Source organism: Typopeltis vanoorti, chromosome 16, assembly GCF_054136105.1.
Source record: "Typopeltis vanoorti isolate ZY-2024b chromosome 16, IOZ_Tvanoo_1.0, whole genome shotgun sequence".
In the NCBI taxonomy this organism is placed as follows: domain Eukaryota; kingdom Metazoa; phylum Arthropoda; class Arachnida; order Uropygi; family Thelyphonidae; genus Typopeltis; species Typopeltis vanoorti.
The window spans coordinates 68,294,192-68,309,721 of NC_143564.1; the positions used below are offsets into that span (position 1 = coordinate 68,294,192).

General features: G+C 33.6%; 1 protein-coding gene across 1 annotated transcript in view; it reads right to left on the bottom strand.

The window, feature by feature from the left end:
* The window catches only part of LOC150098105 (tyrosine-protein phosphatase non-receptor type 9-like), a 249,440-nt gene that overhangs the window by 59,415 nt on the left and 174,495 nt on the right, over positions 1-15,530 (bottom strand). The window contains exon 9 of the mRNA XM_090406500.1: positions 4,242-4,471. Coding sequence (XP_090262626.1) covers positions 4,242-4,471 — 230 coding nt within the window. The remainder of the gene's footprint in view (positions 1-4,241; positions 4,472-15,530) is intronic.

Consider the following 15,530-nt stretch of genomic DNA (forward strand, 5'->3'; position numbering starts at 1 on the left):
GCAACTGTGGAAATAATAGTATACGAGGATTTTCAAAATGAAATAAAAGAATGGGAATACGTATCTAAAAGGATACTAAGAATAAAAATAAAATTGCAAAATAAAACTAAATATAATCAGTGCCTATAGCCCTGAAGAAGAAAAAAAACCAAAGACAGAAATTGAAGAAATCCTGCAAAAAACTAAAAAAATATATCATCAAATGAATTTAGAATAAATAATACATTCTTTAATCACAAGAGTCAACACAATGTTGAGACATAACAGAGGACAGATGTCTACCATAGATTATATAACAACAAATAAAACAGTGAAATTGGATGAAATATTGGATATAAGGATTCTGACATCTGCATATATTGAAAGTAATTGTGGATCCACTGATGGGAAAATTTAGATTCCAACGAAATATAAATAAAGTAAAAAAAAAAAAAAAAAAAAAAAATCAGCTAACGCCTTTTATTCCCTTATAGAAAGTAGGCGAGGCCTTTATACTCTATCTAGCTTTTGGAGACCAAGCGGGCAGTTCAATCTCCACCGGTAGCCAATCAGAGATAGCTGGCCCATACCTAACCCTAACAAGATATGTTACTATTTGAAATAATGTGAGTACTACAGTCGATTTTCTTGAGTTTACCAGACGAAAAACCTGCGTTTCCGGGAGGAAAAATTCACTTGCCTGTGCCAGAGATTGACTAACTCGAGAACCGGTCGAAGAAAGGCTTAGAAAAAGTTCCTCCAGTTGGCGACTAGACTTGAACTTAAGTCTAACTTCGAGCGACCAAGCGCAGAGGACGCAAGCACCATGCAAAATAAAGAAATAAAAGAAAATAAATTTAAAGTTGAATTATTACAAGAAGACAGTATAAGAATACTCTACCAAACAGACTAAAAGAACAATTCCAAAAAAATGATATCAGTAATGAAGAAGACAGATTCTCATTAAGAAAAAGTTTAAATGAACATTAAACGCAGCATACAAAGCACTAGGAGAGAAGAAAGAAAGAAAAAAAAAAAACTGGACTCCCTGGTAGAAAGCATTATCAGAAACCGAAAAAAACAGCATTTAAGAAATATTTACAAGATAAAACTAATATACCAAAAATATGAAAACTATAAAAGAATAAGAAATGAAATAAATAACAAAATAAGACTCAAAGCAAAACTATTTGGAAGGCTATTCTAAACAACTGGAATAAGACTTTTATGAAGCACAGAAACATGTACAGAGAATGATCCAAAATCAAAGAAAAGAAATTTGTGAATACATAATATACCAATCTACTCCCGTATATACGGGAATAAAAAGGCGTTAGCTGATTTTTGAAAAAAATTTGTAAAAATGAGCCTGTGTAGCTCAGTGGATGTGGCGTTTGCACACCACCGCGCTTGGCCGCACGAAGGAAGTCTTGGTTTCGAGTCTAGTCGGCGACTAGAGGAAATTTTTCTAAGCCTTTTTTCGACCGGTTCCCGAGTTAGTCAATCTCTGGCACGGGCAAGCAGGTTTTTCCTCCCGGAAACTCGGGTTTTTCGTCCTGTAAACTCAAGAAAATCGACCGTAGAACCCACATTATTTCAGACATTAAATATATTGTGTTAGGGTTAGGGACCACGAGATGGCGGCACATTTGAGCCGTCTCTCTTCACTGCGTACCGCTTAATTAGTGATAGCCTTGGGCCATCTGTCTCTGATTGGGTACCAGTGGAGATTGAACTGCCCACTCAGTCTCCAAAAAGTTAGATAGGGCTAAATGGCCTCGCCTACTCCCGTATATACGGGAATAAAAAGGCGTTAGCTGATTTTTTTTTTTTTTTTTTTTTAATATACCAATCACAGAGAGAATGATGGAAAAACTATTCGACCAAATTATATGAAGGTGAGGAAGAAATAAAATGTTTGAAATACCAGCCAGAAAACACAGATGAAATTCATCTCAAAATTGAAATAGGAAATCATCTGGAACTGATGGAATTTATAATGAAATGCTAAAATATAAAAGAAATATAAAAGAAATGACTGAAAGCATGAGAAATTTAATTAAACATATCTTCAAGAAGACAGATTCCTGATGAATAGAGAATGACCGTTACAATACCAACATTTAAAAAGGGAACAATATCTGAACCCAAAAACTATTGAGGTATAAACTTACAGTGCACCACTCTAAAAACTATGTATACAAATTATCAAAGAAGAATAAGAATCAAGACAAAATTATAATGATGAACAACAAGGATTCCATAAGGGAAGATCATGTACTGATGCTATATTTTTTATGATGCAAATAACAGAAAAAAAATACAATTTAACAAAACAACATTTATCTGTTTCATTAATTTAGAGAAGGCTTTCAATAGAATCAGATCACAGGATTTCCTGAAAGTACTAGCATTAAGAAAGATACCACTACAAATCATTGAAATGATCCAAGTTATTCACAATATACAAAAAATGAATGTGTATGAATGTGTAACAAGATATCAGAACACAAATACACAACCCTATAAAGAAAGGGATAAAGACAAGGTAATTCTTTAAGTCTCTGTTTATTTAACATAATCACAAACTAAACAATAACAGAATTTAAGCAATAAAAATTAAATGAATAAAAATTAAAAATAAATTTAAATTTGGTTGGATATGCATATGATGCAGCATTACTTGCAGAAAATGAAGATGATCTCCAAAAGCAAATATTTAAACTCCAACAGATATTCAGCAGTTTAAATATGTAAATATCAACAAAGGAATAAAAACAATGGCAACTGCAAAAGAACCAATCAGATGTAGATTAGAACTAAATGGAAAAATACTGGAACAAGTAGTGAAATTTAAATACCTAGGCATAACTGTGAGTAGTGAAAATATAACATAGGCTGAAGCTGAAGGCTAATAAAATATCAGGATGCCTAAATTCAACTACAGAAATTTCTATATTTCTGTATAGTTGAATCAAATCTAACAAAAGAAACAAAAGTAAGAATATATAAATCAGTAGTCTGACTAATATTGATGTATGTACATGAAACAAGAACAGAAACACCAAAAATACACCAAATGAATACAAGTAAAATGAAAACATTAAGAAAAATAGTTAACAAACAATGTGATAGAGTAAAAAAATATAAATATTTATGAACAATGTCAACTATAACCCATAAGCACAGGATAAAAAAAAAAAAAAAAAAGAGCAGATTAGAATAGAATCAACGTGTTAATAGGATGGAAAAAAAATTGGTTTCCAAGAGACTGGAAACCAAAAAGATTGGTAGATTAAGAAAGCAATAGACAATATGCCTATGTTGAAGTACTGGAGACACAAAAAGCTGAAGCTTAAAATTAAGGAAAGGTAATGTCCTGCAGTTTCAAGTTTAAGAGTAAAGAAAAAATTGGAAGATTTTAAGAACTATCTTAACAGCCTACACACTAAAAGATTGACATTATTTTCCTCGATATTCTCCCAGAAGTCTCAGGGAATAAAAGCCTACTTGTCTATGGGTTTTCTGTACTACTATGTACTGAAGACCCATCAATACTGGTAGATTCCTCTCACTGCCATGCCTTACAAAAAATGGGAATAATCAAAACATTAAGGGATAGATCCTAAAACATCTCCAGAAACACAGAAAAAAGAAATAAACCTGTACTCTTTCCTTTAATGGGTATGGGTGCAAATTGATCAACAAGGTTTTACATACCCCACCCAAGACATCAACAAACAAACAAGACCTCAAAAGGTGTGGTCATCCTTCTTTACATCTGCAATGTTACGAATAATGAAATCTCTCAATTTCATTCATTTTGTTTTTTTCCATCAAACAAAAACATAAGTGATAGAATTTTAAGTATCCACACAGCAGTCTCAATGGGTATATACTACTACTACCACCATTGAGACAAGTATTAGAATGCACTTTGATATAGTTCACTCAGTTGACTCTCATTATAACAAACTAATAAAAAAAGTTCTGACCAAAGTACCATAGGCAAATGCTATGCTAAAAGAAATTCCATATAACTATTCCTATAACAAACTATTCCTGTAATCTTTATAAGTTTGCTACAGTGAGAATTGACTGTATAACACTAAAAACATTCACACTTATAAAAATAATTTTCTCCAGTTTTTGTCTCCTCACAGCCACCTGAGATTTCTAGATGACTTCACAGACAAAATTAAAGGATTTAAATTTAATCTAAAAGTTTTATTTGTAATTCAAGTGAAATGCTTAATATTCACCTTTACGTCTGTTATAATTAGACTAGTAAATATATAATCAGCATATTCTTCAATTCCACTGTTGTACACTTGAAATAGACCATATTCAGAACAAGTTTCTTCATCCTTTGGCCAATACTGTCCACATTTAGCTCTACTGCGTTCTATTGTCTTTGTTGTCATAACAATAACAGCTACCCGTTGTTCCCATATCATTTGCCAGAAGTCTGAAAATGTCTTTGGAAGTGGTCCTTAAAATATTCAAAATGTATAAATTTGAAAGTTATAAAAACAGAACAGAAGAAAATATTATACATAGTACTGCAATGCATCTCAGTAAATTATAACTGTAGCAGTTTGAATTTGTGTTGGAAACTGGACACATATCATTTGCAGAAAAACAGCTATTATATTTAATAAAAAGACTAGTTCCATTAATACGTAATTGACATCCTCAAGGAATACAAACTATGTACACATGCACACGCATCATTGTTTACTGGTTGAATTACGGCTGAGCAACTATGCAACTAAGGTTATGAGGCCAGTATATAATATTTTAATTGTATATGCTCTTTTAGCTGCTGTTTGTTTGTTTCATGGGGTGAAAATCCCATAGATGATGAATATAATCCGTAAAAGAAACATAACATACAAGTTCAATAAGTATGCACATAGAGGTTCCATGTCTGCGCAGTTAGCCTAGTGGCTTTGTGCTTTGCAACCTTATGCCTGGGGAAGGAGTGTCCTAGGTTCAATTCCCATCGACGACGCGAGGAGCTTAAGGATCTTCCTCAGCCACAGCCAAGTTAGCTGGTCTTGAGAATAGACAGCAGGTTTTTTTCTGCCAGTTTATCTGGGGTTTTTCATCCCACAAGCAGGCAAACTGGCCCCAGGAACACACAGGATACAGCCATAGGATATAATACAGCAAGGAAGGCAACGGGAAACCACCTTGCTCATAATCATCTTCCTAGTATGGTAGCATATAGTTACCCCCACCAGCCATATGGCAGAAGGGAATAGATAGATAGATAGAGATTCTATAAGTAAAAGTAATTAAATTAAAACCAGGTTTTCATCCTTAGTGGTATCGAAGCGTTTCTACACTCATGTTAGTTAATATGTATGGAAATATTAGTTAAGACATTCCCATTCACTGTGAATGTTCATCACTTCAGCATATTCTTTAGAAGAATTCTCAGCCTTATACTCAGATGTGTAGATGACCTTAGTCCTTTTCTAGCATATCCCATGGTTCTTCAGAACAGATGCCCAGCAAGTCTAGATTTCTTGCAATGGCAAATGAATGAACACAGTAATGCCTTCGTGATATGGATCAGAAGAAAGAATTTGACAGTAAGATATGCAAAAACAAATTGATGAGGTTATGGAAGAAACCTTTTGCTGAATGAGAGCAACTGTATTTTCACTATGATTATTATCATTTTTATGTGGAACATTATGAGGAAGTTTTTTCTGAAGAAAAAACTATGCTGGAACTAATTCTGCTACATGGACCATGGTTTTGCAATTTAGTCTCATGATTCTGATAGTATGGACTTCATCTTGTAAAATTACTAAAAAATAAACATGTTACCACTATGAAAAGGAAGAATATTTAATTAACAAAATTAGCTAACAAACAGACACTTCACTAAGTACTACAAAACACTGTCAGTACATAAAACTGAGAGAACAATGGGAAACTGAAATGCAACTGCATGCTGTAAAAATTATTTTTTTTTTTAAAAAAAAAATGCCACTATGCATACTAGGTTCAAACTATAACACTACAGAAAAAAAAGTGTCTGTTAGCTAATTTTGTTAATTAAATATTCTTCCTGTTCATAGTGGTAACATGTTTATTTTTTTAGTAATTTTACAAGAAGTCCAAACTATCGGAATCATGAGACTAAATTGCAAAATCATGGTCCTTGTAGCAAAATCAGTTCCAGCATTTTTACAGGACATCCACAAGGTGACAGATGAGGCCTTGGATTTTCTTTCCAGACTGGACATTGACCTGTAATTGGAATGGTGGTGGCAGTAGTTATGGAGGAAACAGAAGATCAAGGTCCCGTTTCACCACGAAAATGCTATTCTTGTAGTTGCTCTCATAGTCCTCGTCGAAGTATCAGCAGAACTCCTCATGCAAAGATGATGATGCAAAGTGAAATAATTTTTTTAAATAACGAAACCTGTGGTGCGTTCATAATTAGAAGAAACACACGTATAGGATGAAATATTTACAATTAAATAATTTTCACTGTGGTTTATACGTGTGTTTCTTCTAATTAAAAGTGAAATAAGTTTTCTCTAATGGATCAAGATTTTCACACGAGTCACAACTGCTCTCTAATAAAACCTCGGATACAGCTACATTTGTGTTGTGATGTGAGAGAACATGCAGTCTTGTCATATTTGGTGCAGTAGGATGATAATTTTCCTGGCTTGATTATAACAAATTACTTTTGGTATTTTTTAATGGAAGTCAATGGAAGATTTGGAAAGCAGTTTGTGCCTTTTATGTAATGAACTTTTACATGTTAATATTTTCACCATTTGTTTCTGGATATTGTGATTGTATATTTCACTTGCTAGTTTCACAAAGCCATATGCATAAATAAATAAATAAATAGAAAAAAAATTATGCAATCATAAATTACAATTTCCCAAATTCTGGGATTAGAAAGTCCATCATTACAATTAAGTGCAGATAGTAGAATAAGGCTTCAGAGCTTTCTTTGAATAAACTTTCAAAAATTATTATTGTTTTCTTTATATCAGCCACAAACACAATAGTCACACACACACACACACACACACACACACACACACACACACACACACACACACACACACACACACACACACACACACACACAGCTGGATAAGTGATTAAAGAGAAAGGACTCTGTTAATGTGCTTCTTGAAGAGCAGATTGTATTCACTGGGAAAAATGGCAAAGGGAGAGATGTTCTGAAGAATAGAAGTTGATGGAATGAAGGAAGAAGATAAGTGGCTGCTTGTATTCTTACATGATTAAAGGAAAGTGGAGGAATAGGAGTGGCCAGTTTAGTGGAACAGTGTCCATGAAGGTACCTGTAAATAAATAAATAAATAAAAGACAATACAGAAGCAAAGCATCCATGAGCAGTAAACTAGAGAAAGTCCATGTCATATATTATCCTCTTTTGAATACAAACGAGCAGTCTTGGGGGGGGGGGGTCACAAATGTGTTAACAATATTCTAAGGCCAAACATATTTGGAATTCAAAATGCATTAGGAACTATGATATCCAGATGGTAAAACAAAAACCCAAATTGATTATACTGCAAACAAGGGTAATTTTAAGAGTTCATTCTTAGACGTTAAAGTAAGGCAAAGAGCTGATGTAGGATCTGACCATTACTTAGTAACAGCCAACGTAACACTGCATAGGAGAAAAAAAAAAAAAAAAGTCAGAAATCAAAATGGAAGGATATATGATATGTCTACATTAAAAAAAAAATGAAATAAAGCAAAATTTTTCTATTATGACAAAAAATTGATTTCTGGAAAATGAGAAGCTAGAAACTGAAGAAATAGAAAGCTCAGAAGACATAACTGAAAAAAATAAAAAAGTATATAATGAGGTGGCAAGAGACTGTTTGGGTGCTAAGAAAGGAAAAAAGAACAAAGATTGGTTATCAGACAAGACTCGGAAACTCATAGAAGAAAGGTATAAAATTATGTTTGGAAATACTAAATCTCAGAGAATTAAGTAAATCTATTTGAGCAATTATAGAGAGAAAGACAAGTTAGTTAAAAGATCTGCAAGAGAAGATAAAAGGAATGGCATGGACATTTCGGCAGAAGAAGCACAAAAGGCTGCAGCATTAGGACACAGTGGAAAATTGTATGAGGTGAAAAGGAAAATATGATTTAAAGAAATGAAACAAGAAAATACTATATGGCTTGCTGTCAACTGAAGAGGATAAGAATGTTAGAAGATGGAAAGAACATGATGATAAGATTTTAAATTAGAAAAACATAACTGACATGATTAGAAATTTGATAATGGAAGAACCTCCTATAAGCATAGATTTAAATATTATACTAGAACCAATATAAAAAAAATGAAGCAATGAACATAACAGAGAAGATAGAAAAGTGGAAAGCCATGTGGCAATGATAATATAACAAAATAAATACCTAAGACAACTAAGGAAACTGCTGCTGAGAAATTGCAACTATTCTTTAACAATGTGTCATAAGACTGAAAAGATATTTAAACAGATAGCTAAATAATTCCCAAGAAAGGAAATCTCCCTAGATGTCAAAATTGGAAGATAACTAGCCTATTGTCACTACCAGCAAAAATTTTCTGTAAAATACTGATAAATGGGATTAAAAGTGAAATAGAAAAGATATTAAGGCATGAACAAGTTAGTTTTTACATGGGAGTACTAGTACTGTGCATCACATTTTTATTTCAAGGAACACCAATGAACAAAGCAGAGAACTCAGAAGCTCATTAAACCTAAATTTTATATATTTTGCCAATACATTTGACAGTATTGACAGAGGAACATTATGGTTAATTTTGGTGACTAATAAATTATGGAGACTACAACTATGTTAGTCTCCATCCCACATCTGTGGAATGAACTGGAATATCCAGCGAGTTCCAGGGACATCCACCACACAACAGTCCAGAACCTCATTACATGCCTATGCCTACAGGAAGAATGATCAAAAATTCCCTTTGATCACTGTAGTCATTGAAGTGAAAGGAGGTCCAACATGTTTTGACCTTCATCATCTCTAGGGACATCCACCACACAACAGTCCAGAACCTCATTACATGACTATGCCTACAGGAAGAATGATCAAAAACTCCCTTTGATCGCTGTAGTCATTGAAGTGAAAGGAGGTCCTACATGTTTTGACCTTCATCATCTCTAGTACACACAGGCACACCACTGGAAAGAAGTCAATAGACAACCCCATGGACAAGGCACATCTTGCCATGCAACAAATCATGTTTGTAGCTGGTATAAAGTGGAGAAATATGATGCTCCCAAGTCAGTGAAACTATGTCCAGGTGAAATGGAGGCGAGAAAAGAACTGACGGACTTTGTTGCAGGCCTACCTGTTTGGAAAACTGTTGACAAATTCAACCATCCCAGGTCAACAGTCAATGATACCATAATGAGATGGAAGTGCAGGGAGACAACTGCAAGTGCTATCTGCAGACAACCCACCTCATTCATAGAATGTGACTGTAGGGTGCTATGAAGGATAATATGGAAAAACCACCATTCGTCAGCTGACATGTTGAACGCAGAGTTTTAGGAATCGACTAAAACACAAATCTCCATGAAAACATTCAGAACTGATGCCCGCAACATGCAAGTCTCATATTACCCATACCAACATACAGTATTGTCTTCAGTGGTGCAAAGAACATGTACAGTGGGATGTAGAAGCTTGAAAAGCTGTGTGATGGAGCAACGAATCATGCTACACGCTCTGCCGAGCAAATGGACAGATGTAGGTGTGGCAGATGACTGGTGAATGTCTCTTACCAGAGTGTATAACCTCAATTATGAAATTCGGAGGTGGCAGTGTGATGGTATGGGTCTTGCTTTCTCTGGTTTGGTCTCAGACCTCTGTTTGTGATGCAACGAACATTGAACTCTGAGAGATACCACTGTCTCTTTCAGCAATACAATGCGGCATGTCATAAGGCTGCTTCTGTAACTATGGTTTGTGGACATGAACTCCACTCTGGAAATTTTATTAAATTTTGGATTTAGGTTGTATAGAAGAACATGTCTGTATCAATCAATTTTGGTTTAAACTGGATCAATTTTACAGGCAAAATTTTGCAAAACAATCTGAACAGATGATAATAATTCTGCACTGCCTGAATAGAATTAAATGAACTTAATCTCTATCTCATATACATATAAGAAGTATTTTTTCTGGAATGAGGCTTAGGTAGTGAAGCACTCCCCAAACCTCAATATGTATGGCTGTATTAATTTACCAAAATTCGGGGAGAGCCATTTTAAAACTACTTCTAACCAAACCCCTGTAAACTTCTTCTTTTATGCAACCAAAATATAATATTAGTCAATGTTTGTGTTTGTTTTTTATAATTTTAAATCGTTCCCATTAATAAATAATTGTTAGTGTTTTGCACTGTGTTGAACTGTTTTTGAAGATGCTGGTTAGAAATCTAACAAAATCATAGCATACTAAATAAATATGTACACTTCTTGGAAAGTGTACATATGGAAGTCAATGGACACCCCAATGGGCAAGGTGCATTGTGCCATGTAATGAGCCATGTCTTTGTAGCTGTATAAATTGGAGGAATATGATGCTTCCAAGTCAGTGCAACTATATCCAGGTGAAATGGTTGCGATAAGGGAAATGACAGAGTTTGAAAGAGGCATTGTGATAGGATGCTATGCTGCAGGCCTATCTGTTTGGCAAATTGGGTCATCCCAGGTCAACAATCGGTGATACCATACTGAGATGGAAGCACAGAGAGGTAAGTGAAATTAAAGTGATGGTTCTATAATTCTCACAATCTCTGGGATTTTGAGAATTATACAAGAATGCTAATATATTATATAACTGTCTGCAAACACCTCCTTTTTTTTAAAAAAAAATTATTTTTATTGATTGGAAAGCTGAAACGTAGAATTTTAAAATTCTTAATGTGTTTGTTTAAATTTTACTTTTTAAACATTTTAACAATGAAACTAAACCTATATCAATTGTAGTAAACACAATTATTGCAAATTTACTTATTAAAACAAATTACAGAAAAATCCCATAGCATTAATGCTATTTTAAAGGAATGTCACTATTCCTTTGGTTCTTAACAGTTCACTCTAATTATACTAATTATAATAAAAATTACTGATTAACATACAATTTGAATGTTAATCAGCAATTCTTTGTATGTAATTCTTTGTTTATAGGCTTAAAATACCATTACAGTAGGCTGTAGCTCTAATTAAATTCATTTCTTTAATGAATACAGAGTAGTTCTATGCAACATTTTTTTTGTTTGTTTTTTTAACTTTATATAACACACAGAAAAGCTAATTTCTGTGTGTTATATAAAGTTACTGTGCAAAAATGTTATTACAAAGTGTAATTGTTTATGATTGTAAATGGTTAGGTTAGATTGTAAATGGTTAGAAAGAATGAATAGGTTTGTGTTCTTTGAACAACTGGAGGGAGGTTGTGGTACTTGAGGGAAAATAGCATGAAGCCTTTCAGTGAAGTGCTAGATGGGATGAAGGTAGTTTAGTAGGTTTAAACCATGACAGTGAATGCATTCTAATCAGTAAAAGTTTATATGTTTAAAGTAAAGTGGAGGAATGGCAGTAGTCAGTTCAGCTATATTGGACATGAAAATACCTACAGAGGCTGAACCAGAATGTTCATGAGAAAGTGTGTGTGTGAGAGAGAGAGAGAGAGAGAGAGAGAGAGAGAGAGGTCACTGATAACCAGATTGCCTCCTTCTTGGCAGAAAATTTTTTTTTTCAAACCATCTCAAATGTGGAAAGAATATTTTAAGATAGGGTAGGGTAGATTTGAAATTTACAGAATATCAGAAGTAGTGCGGTTGAGAAGCAATGTCTTGAGCAGAATTATTATGACACAGGCATCTTTATGAAGTCTGAAGACTCACTGCAAGAACTAAACATTAACCATATTCATAAAATAAACTTCCAACATATTCACATAATATTTATCATACATTGCTTCCTTCTACCTGATCATTTTCTAAGCAAAAAATTTAGAGTTCTGATATCCCTGTTAACCACAACTTTCCAAGGATGACACCTTTTAGTCATGTAATGAAAAATTTCCTCTGTATCAATCCTATAAAACTCTATAAAATCCCGGTGAATGGATGCTAATGAGTAAATGTTTATAGGCTTAAAGTAAAGTGGAGGAATGGCAGTAGTCAGCCCATAAAAGCGAATAAAACCCTAAAGAGGTTTTATGATTCTAAAACCTTTTTTTAGAATATGTTATGTTTAATTCATTTGATGTTTAGATTGTATTCTAGTAGAAACAAGTACTTTAGTAAGTAAAGTATCAAAAGAGCAATCTTGTAAATAAAAGATTACCAAATATTCTTTACTTTAAGATCACTAATTAGCAGAGGGAACATTTCAGTTAAATAACATTGCTGATTTATACAGTACTTTATGAAATGGCAAGTAATTTGAAAATAACATATTTAATTTTTAACTGCTGTTTTATATTCTACTGACATTGTCCCATGTACTGAATTAATTTTGCAAAAAAATTTATAAATAAAATCAATTAAAATTCTTACTGAAGTAAGAAGAGCAGACAGCATCATATATTCTTGATATATACTTGTTCACTCAAAAAATGGCAATAATAGTTTTATAAAATTTGCATAATCAAGGGTGTCCACTTGATTAAGCAAATTACACACATTAATTTATGTAGAATCACCAGGATCTTCTTCATCTGAAGTGCACAATTCATGCCATCTACTGCCCTCCACCAAAACTAGTATTTTTTGTCTGTAAATTGCGTGTGTTCTGAAGGGCCGATTTGTCTGTATGCAGGATGAAAAACCCAAGTTTCTGGGAGAAAAAAACCCTGCTATCTCCGTATGAGATCGGGTAACTCACCTTCAATTGAAAAAGTCCATATATAAAGATTGTTCCCGTCACGACGAGAATCGAACTTAGGCCTTTTCCAATCGAAAAGCACAATGTACTGTCGTTCTTCCAATTGCACTACAGAGGTGCTTAATATGATTAGGTTCAAAATTTTCACTTTAGATGTCATACAAGGACAGAAACTGAAGTCAAATAAACTCCAAACGAGTTAACTCGATTGTAGTAAGGTCGCCATTTTTTTCCACGCTCGAGCTAACTTGACCGTAGCAATTAAAGGGTTAAAAAGAATAATAAAAAATCGTTGCCCTCAGGTGTATATCCTCCACAAAATATTAAGGTGGTCTAACACAATTTCTCACGACTAGTGTCAATTCAACAATTTTCTCTGTAATTGTCTATTATTTGTCAGGTTTCAACGCTTATATATTTTTAAAAATCTTCTAAACCATTAAATCACTATATATATTGGCCTCTGTCTGGATCTTTTTTCCACCATTTTTCTTCAAGCTTTTGCTTCAGTAATCTTTCACCTCCTATACTAATGTAACCATATCATTTAGATCAGTTCTTACACATTCCTGAATATTAATAATGTCAAGTTCTTTCAGAAATAATCTTATTTAATATGGTCCTACCATTGATGTTGTCTGTCAACTTTTTTAATTTTCTTCAAAACACTCACATCTGTGGTTTGTAGTCTTTGATCAATTGTTTCAAGCCCAATTCTATGATCTATATGTTAACACTGGCTTAAACACTGCAATTTACATTGCTAGATTAGCTTTTTGGATAATTTATCCACCTGTTATTCAATATAAATTTATTCAACTATCTTCCCAACATACCAACTTTACATATTCTATTACAATTGCTCTACTTTATATAGCCTGGTTTTTAGGTGTGTGCTAATGAAAGCACAGTTGATGTTTTTCTATTTTTTAGTTTATTTTATAATTTTAATCACTTCTTTTTTTAATTGCTGATTTTCATACCAAATTTGTCAGCGCAATCTTGTAGCAGATTTATTTAAGAGGTTAATATGCTTAGGAGTCAAAGCCAAATAACTGGGAGAAGACCTCCAGTGTAGCCTTTTAAGAAATGCAGAGAACCGACAAGGGCTTCTGAAATAATGTCCAATTCTCACTTTTTCGGGGTGCACCCTGTTAGGTATCTACCAGAATTATGAACAAATGAGGATGGGTTGGGATTTAGCTGACCAAACTGCATGCTTATTGGTTTAAACCATAATGAAATGTGATGGTACAACATGACAGAATTTCATGCTAGCTGGAGCGTCACCTAGTTAAACAAATCTCCAAGTGAAAAGTGAGCTACTGGAACAAATCATAACTCACTGTCAGCAGAACTCAAGATTGGCACCATCAACAGAAAAGAAATGAAACTAAAAGAATTGCATAAGTAACAGACTGACATAATAGGTGTTACTGAAACAACAGAGAACAAAAACAGGTGGGATGTTTCTAAGCAACAAATACAAGATGTTATTTTCAGGCAACGGCAATCAGGAGAAAAGAAGGAGTAACTATAGCAATCAACACTAAATAGAAGGATAATCTTGAATGGCAGGCAATATCAAGTAGAGCGATGCGAGATGATACAAGAATGGAGAATTGGGCAATGAGACTTATTTGTGCCTATGGTCCCAAAGAAGGTTCTACTAAGGAAGAAATGTAGAAATTTTTTGAGGCATGAGAGAAGGCAGCTGACACAATTGAAAAGGAAACGACAATCCTTCTCGGAGATCTAAACAGCAAAGTAGGAAATTATTACCAGACATATAGAAATGTTTTGGGAAAATTTGGAGAAAAGAGCAAAGCTAATAATACTAACATTATCTCCACTCTTATTCATCATCTATACGGATTACATTAAAAAGGAATGTGGTATTAAAATTGATATTAAAATTGAATATGTTAATCTCAACTCTTTTGCTTTGTGCAGATGATGTTTGATGTTATACTTCCAAGTAAATCCAGTACAATGCAGGATTCCCTAACTAAATTGAATAATTGCTGTAATAAATTTGGTATGAAAATCAGCATTAAAAAGACCAAGACAATGAAAACAGGCAGAAACACTGAAAACATCAACTGCATCCTGAATAGCGATACTTTAGAACAAGTAAAACATTTCAGCTATTTAGGCACAATTTTTTTTAGTGAAGATGGCAAATTAAATCTTGAAATAGACAGCAGAATTAGCAAAGCTAGCATGGTAGGAAGTCAAGTGAATAAATTTATATGGAATAAGAGAGAAATTAGTCAGAACACTAAGCTAGTTGTATACAAGACAATGTTAAAACCAGTTTTAACTTATGTCTGAAGCTAGTTAGAAATAAAACTCTTGATCAAAGATTGAAGACCACGGGTATAAGAGTCTTGAGAAAGATTAGGGGACTGCAAGATAGCATCAGTGGCAGTGTCATTTTAAAAAATGAGGATATTACGAAAGAACTTGGAACTGTTAGCATTCAGGAATGTGTTAGCAGAACTAATCTTAGGTGTTATGGCCACTTAAACAGAATAGGAGACGAAAGGTTAGCAAAACAAGTGTTTTTTGCAAGAATGACAGGAAAAAGACCCAGACAAAGACCAAGATGTAGGTGGAGTG